The sequence below is a fragment of the Trachemys scripta genome, chromosome 5 (assembly GCF_013100865.1).
Source record: "Trachemys scripta elegans isolate TJP31775 chromosome 5, CAS_Tse_1.0, whole genome shotgun sequence".
NCBI lineage: Eukaryota > Metazoa > Chordata > Testudines > Emydidae > Trachemys > Trachemys scripta.
The window spans coordinates 41,325,776-41,332,695 of record NC_048302.1 but is presented as its reverse complement, the minus strand read 5'-3'; the positions used below and the strand labels follow the sequence as shown (position 1 = coordinate 41,332,695).

The following is a 6,920-nucleotide window of genomic DNA, read 5'->3' as shown; positions in this document are numbered from 1 at the left end:
CAGGACCCATTAAAGTGCTGCGGTGCGGGCTTTCCTTATGCAGTGCCCGCTCAGGTGCATGAGTATTTCTCTTGTAAAATTTGAGCAATAGCAGTGCAGGGGAGCCACATTTGGGTATTTACTAACTCTGTAAAATGAGGATGTGACCCTCCCCACAAATAACGGGCAGGTGTGAGGGGGCTCCTGTAATCCTCCCCCCACCAACTATTGCAGGAGCCCCCAGCGGCAGGTGCCGGCCACGCAAGAGCTATGGGGCGGGCACTACTGAGGCGAAGGGGCTGCAGTTGCGTGCATGGGGGGAGCCAGCCCCACCTGCCACTGGGGTGCGCGGGGAGGTTGCTGCTACCCCTGCGATCACGCTATAGGTGGCGGGACTGAGTTCCCTGGCTGTTGCCGATAGTTGGAGGGGAGGCGACGCACACTGCAGGACAAAGCCCCAGGCGGGGGCGGGGGGTGATGAGGTGGTGGAAGGAGACGAAATATGCAACTCATCTCCCTCCGCCGCGAACTATTTCTTTTCCCAGATGTCATGCAGCATCTGTCCCACCACGCCCCCTCCCTAACCGTCGCCGCACGCGCGAGGGGCGGGGCCGGTGCCGAGAGGCGGGGGGAAGAGGCGGGGCCGAGAGGGGAAGGGGTGTGGCCCCGAGCGCAGGGGCTGGGACGGGTCAGGGAGGAGCCGAGCGGACCAGAAGGGCTGAGACAGTCACGGACCTTGGGGCTCGGCCGCGAGAACAAGGCGGGGGACGGGGCAGAGACGTGCCGTGCGGGAGCAGCGGCCGGCGGGGAGCGGAGGTGGCCGGGGAAGGTAACCGAGCAGCTGCGGAGGCCCCTTCCTCAGTCGCCGGACTGGGGGAGCCGGGCGGCGGCTGCTCCTGCTGCTGCTGCAGTCGGCGCCGCTGCTTCCGTCCGAGCCTGCGACAGAGCGAGCGGGGGCTGAGCCTGTGTCTGTAGCTGGGGCTGCAGCTCGAGCCGGGCGGCTGCCCCTCGCCCCGCCGGGATAGGCAGGGCGACAGTGACGGGGGAGGGAGGAGGTGTTGAGCGGCGTTCGGGGCTGAGGGCGAAACCCAGCGTGTGCCGGCGGGGTGTGAGCCCGGCCCCGGGATAGGGGCTGGCTGGGGAGGTTCAGCGGGCCCAGGGGCTTGGAAAAGCCGAATACACCCGGGAAGGAGGAGCGGCGCGGGGCTGCTGCTGGCTGGGATCTTTGTGCCGGGCGCTGTGTGCTCTGCTGCGTGGGGCCGGGGGGAGGGACAGGGCGTGTGTCTCTAGTGTGGTGTGTATGAGAAGCAGATGGGGAAGAGCTCACAGCTGCTCATTTCGACAGTCCGGGTGTAAAAATATAGCTCGACCAGCAGGACCTGGTGAAGTGACTTTTCAGCCTGCCTCTGTATCAGCTGAAATGTAAAGTCCGGCACTGGGGACCTAAAGCAAAGAACCAAAAAAAGAAAGAAGACTGAACCCAGCCAAGGGGAATAGTACAGATAATAGAAATGTGCTCCACAAGAATAAACCATAGGGTGTTAGTGGTGGATGTATTAAAATGGGACTCCAAGAGGCTGCTGTGTGCCCTAGTGCATACAAATCATGAACAAAGAAGTGTGTAAAGAGAGCTGTGGACAGCACTGGTGTGTAAAAATGCACCTGGCAGTAGAAAAAGCAAGTAAAAGGATAATCAAATGAACAAATGTTGGTAAGGAAGGATGTTCAGGATAATAGGGTGCATGTGTCTCCTTCTTAGGATCAGTGGGAGGCTTACTTTCCTTGGTGTGGTTTTGAGGTCACTTTAAAACCAATCAAAGAATGTGAATGTGACTGATTGCAGCTCATACCCATAGCAGAAATACGAGAACCTTAACTAAAATTATTTCTCCTCTGCAAGTTTGAGACTAACTTTAAGACTTTCAGAAATTGGTACAAATGAGGAATATGAATTCTTGGTTTTAGCAGATGTATAGTAAATCGTGATGTGATATCTTGCACCTGGAGTTAAATCATTGTCTTGTTCTTTATTTCATAGGTCTAGAGAAGAACTTTGTTTTGACATCTTGCAATTGAGATTTCTGAGAAAGAGTTGAGGAAGAATTCAGGATCTGGAAGAAAGCACTTGTCCCACATTAAGGAGGTGTTAACATTTTCCTATCAGCTCTGCTGCATAAGAGACCATAATTTGAAGCACTTCCCTGGTGCTTGCCCAGATGTATGAAGCCTGCAATGTTTAGTATTTATACAGACCACTTCACAACAAGTGGTACAGATCTACGTGTTTGCAATATAAATTTTACTTTTTGAAGAAAAACCCCTCAGAAGCTGTATTTTACTGTGGACAGTTTTTTCTCGATGTGAATCCAAAGAGATTGATGTTTGGAATTGAGAAGCATCTAGTACGTACTTGAAAAAAAAAATGTTTCTCCAGATGCATCGTCTCCTCTGTACTCTGGGAACATGCACAGCTGTTTAAACTACAGGTGTAGTCAAGGAATTGTTACTTTTTGACCCATATGTTAAGTATTATTGAGCCTGTGGTACCAGGCTTCGCTTCATTGCATAAGCAGTTGAACACTCTACACTGTAATCATGATAAAGCATCTGAAGGAATGAGTCTGATCGTCTTATAAAGAGGCTATTCTTTTACAAGAAGGGTTAACTCGTATCGTCATCCTGTGGCAGATGGATCCTTATATCCAGACTTTAAGATGTTGAAGGTGTATTGCTGCTTATGACCAGGGACAAAGGTCTACAAAATGGCTCAAACGAGTTTGCTGCAAGGGAAGCAGTTTTACTGTAGGGAGTGGGTTTTCCACAAGCTTCAGCACTGCCTTCAGGAGAAAGCTAACTGCAGCAACACTGCTGCCAACAAACCATCTCTTGTAGCAAATTCTGGGAATAATGCTGGTGTTGTCTCGGGGAAAGGAACTGCCTGGGGTGTGTTGTTGGTAGGAGGGCCTGGTAGTGGGAAGACAGCCCTCAGTACTGAATTATTGTGGCCAAGCTCATCTGCAAGCCTGCAAAGAGGCTTGCATCGCCAAGCTCTAGCTTTCCACTTCTGCAGGGCCCAAGACTCTGACACACTGTGTGTGGGTGGGTTTATTAGAGGTTTAGTTACCCAGATCTGCCGCAGTGGACTCATCCAGGGATATGAAGACAAACTAAGAGATCCTGCAGTTCAAAGTCTCTTGCAACCTGGGGAATGTGAGAGGAATCCTGCTGAAGCATTTAAAAGGTAAAAATAAAACCATGTTGTGTTTATATAGTGGCTTTCATCCAAAGCGCCTAAAGCACTTACAGACAGGAAAAATATGTGTTTTTCTTGTAGCATCATGGCTTGTTGATCCCATGGATTGCTCCCATAGCTTCCAAAATTGTCATTGGAAAAAAAAAATCTAACTTCCTGTTCCCATAGCTCACATAAATCTTCATTTCAAAACGTAGTTAGGGATATAAAAAATACCCAGAGCTATAATTAATATTTTTGAAGGGATAGGGCCAGGGCCTCAGATAATAACTATTAAAGCCCATGAGGGATGGGATAGGGGGGCAGATTATCCCACATCTCCATACTTCAGAGGAATTGCAAGAACTCTGCAGTATCTGGTACTTGCCACTGTCAGACAGGATCGTGGACTAGGTAGACCTTAAGAATCCCGCATCGAACCCCTGGCCTGTGTCCCACAAGATCAGGTAGGAAAACATTAAGTCAGAATGAATCTATCCCACTTACATATGCATGGATTGCACTAAATTCACATTACTTACGGAATTACCACTCTTTCACAGTACAAGGTGGTACAGAATCATAACTATTCTTTCAGTAGGTATTTAAAGAAACTAGGGAATCCATACTCTGTGTAGAAGTAACTTTTAAGATGTGGGGCTTTTTTTTTTTTTTTTTTAAGCAAAATCACAAACTGAATAACTGAGGGAAATCACTAGCTCAGCAGTGCAGTATTCATTTCTGCCATCGGTGCTCCTTGCAATACAAAAATGTATTCAACATACTGCTGAAAGCTTTTTATCTGCAGCAGGAACATTGATAATCTGTGTTTGTAAAGCAACTTACACAAAGATCTTTAGGAGTGTATATTCTTGGGCCTGGTCTACACTTGGGGGGAGGGGGGGGAGGAGGGCGGGATCGATCTAAGATACGTCGACTTCAGCTATGCTATTCTCGTAGCTGAAGTTGCGTATCTTAGATCGACTTAGAATTACTTACTTCGCGTCCTCGCGGCGTGGGATTGATGGCCGCGGCTCCCCCGTTGACTTTGCTTCCGCCTCTCGCCGAGCTGGAGTTCAGTAGTCGATGGGAGAGCGATTGGGGATCGATTTATCGCGTCTACACTACACACAATAAATCGATCCCTGATAGATCGATGGCTACCCGCCGATCCGGCGGGTAGTGTAGACGTACCCTTGATCATAGCACTAGACACTTTTGGGGGTGGGGGGGTCTGGCTGCATAAGAGGTTAATTTCCTCTAAACTATTAAAATGAAGGAAAAAAACTGTAAAGACAGTGACTCAATAGAGTATTTGTAGTGGAATACTTGCATTTTTACCACTAGGTCATTGGTATGAAACTTTCCCAAGTCAATAGTAGGTAAGTCATGGCTCTCAGGTGGCCTCTATGAACTTTTTAGTGGTCTTTGAAGTCTAAGTGGATTAATGTCCACATCATGAAAATCACCATAAGAATTTTTCCTTTGTCTCACCAGACTGGTTAGCTAAACAGCCACTGAGACTGAAGAACAGTACCTGATCACCATGGCAAAGTGGAATGAGGGAAGCTTACATTACAGTACCTGTCCTGTTTTTACCCTGTGGATAAATAGGATGTTAAGTCTCCAGTGCTTCCAAACCAACATTTTTCACAAGCATTAAGTTGATCATGCCTTCTTCTACCCCCACCCCCACCGCTAAAGTTTAAAATAGACCATGAAAATAGTGAACTTTTTTTTCACTGTAAACAAAGTTAATGGCAAAATTTTCTGTATTCAGGCCAGTTTAAGTACTTAATTTGCAAAGTTCTAAGCATATACAGCTCCTAATCTCTTGCCTTTTTAACTTTGTTTTTTCAGTACCTTTACAACTTCAAATTCTCACATCCACGCTTCAGCTTAGTACTCCCAGTGCTAGTAGTATAATTCCATTTCTCTGTTTGCAGTTACCAGAAGTGAAAGTGACCAATACCTATCTATAAATCAGGCACCAGCACTAGCCCCTGATGGGCAGAGTCAGTGGGTTCCATGCAGAAGCACGGTTCTGCCCGTGCAGAACCTGTTGCAAGTTCATAGCCTAGAATGGAAAATATTTTGTTTTATAAATCTAAACAAGCTTATATTGGTAACTCCACTTGCCTATTGACCTAGAAAATTTTTCTTTCCCAATATTTTAGGTTCCCTGTGAAGATTAACTTAGAAACAACTTACTATTTGACAAAATTGAAAAATAAAATTTCATAGTGAATACCGTTTAATAAACATTTCACGTTGTCACATCCTATGTGCTAAGCATGCGTGTTTTCAGCAGTCTTGGGATATGCTTTAATTTTTTATGCATAGTGAATAGTATAATTGTAACCCAGAAAAATTAGGCTTTTCAAACTTATTCATATTTTAAAATGTCTTTTCTTCAAAAAAGGTAAAATCAAGTAAACTAATTCATTCAGTTTAATATATTTACCTTTTTTCTCCCACCCATTTATAATCTTTGAATTGTGCATCCTGTTTTAGGAACAAATTCAAAGAGAAATGAGATCAAGAGTGTGGAAAACTTGAGCAGACCTCCTAATAAATGTCAGTCACTGGATGTAATACTAAAAGAAGGAATTGCTGCTGGTAGTACTGCTTTTGGGCACTCCTCTTGATGAGCATATTTTCTGTCACAAAATAGTTTGTGAATGAACACAGTTGCAGCTGAAGTTCTTACTTTAGATTCTTGTCTATCCTAAAGCTGGTCCACACTAACCCCCCACTTCGAACTAAGATACACAACTTCAGCTACGTGAATAACGTAGCTGAAGTCGAAGTATCTTAGTTCGAACTTATCGCGGGTCCACACGCGACAGGCAGGCTCCCCCGTCGACTCCGCGTACTCCTCTCGCGGAGCAGGAGTACCAGCGTCGACGGCGACACTTCCGGGATCGATTTATCGCGTCTAGACAAGACACGATAAATTGATCCCAGAAGATCGATTGTTTACCGCCAGACCCGGAGGTAAGTATAGACATACCCTTACCTTCGCTTGTTGCTGTTTCCTTTAGATGTTCTAGATTCAAAAGACTCTGCAAGGATCAAAGCTTTAGATTTAATTTAATTGCAGAAAATGTCAGATGGAACTGTGCTTTTACCTAAAAAACCAAATCTGTGGTGCTATCTGTACTTGGTAGAAGTGAAAAGTTAAAATAGACTACAACAATGGCCAAGAGTTTTTTTTTTTTTTGGAATGAGTACCTGAAGTTAGGTTCATACGTTATTTTTAGACACACCATTATGACTAAATCATAGAAGCTTGAAAATTGGACCGCTTTATGTAACTTAGTTCATGTCTACCTTGGAACACTGTTCTGGTTTAGTTTGTGTGTTATATTGTACTTATAAAGTGCTTTTAATATTGATGCAGCTATACTGGCAGACCTGCGCTTTGTACTGGTATAATAAAACTACTCCCAGGAGAGAAACATGCCGGCACAGCTGTGTGAGTCAGGGATGACACCTCTTCACATCCCTGACTTACCTAAGTATGCCAGCAGAAGCTTATATTGGAGACCTGGCCTCAATTTGGATTTGAGCTTAACTTTAAGCATCCACTGTTGAAAAACATGGGCAGTATTAATAAATTACCCTTAGGCTTCAAGGGTACATTACTGGTACAGTATTCATTTTTTTTAAAAATATATTGGTTATTTAAACGACTTGTAAAGTCCTA

General features: G+C 45.4%; 1 protein-coding gene across 7 annotated transcripts in view; it reads left to right on the top strand.

Moving 5' to 3' along the window:
- The first annotated feature begins 673 nt into the window (after positions 1-673).
- Positions 674-6,920, top strand: part of ANKRD50 (ankyrin repeat domain 50) — a 53,982-nt gene continuing 47,735 nt past the window's right edge. For 3 of the 7 annotated variants that reach the window (XM_034770649.1, XM_034770647.1, XM_034770646.1), the window contains exon 1: positions 3,099-3,220. Coding sequence is in view for 2 of the 7 variants with exons in the window: in XM_034770644.1 (XP_034626535.1) it covers positions 2,742-3,220 (479 nt within the window). In the remaining 5 variants the exon portion in view is untranslated. Of the gene's footprint in view, positions 809-857; positions 1,691-2,017; positions 3,221-6,920 lie in introns of those variants that run through there. The other 4 variants (XM_034770644.1, XM_034770645.1, XM_034770648.1 and 1 more) reach the window with 4 other exon arrangements.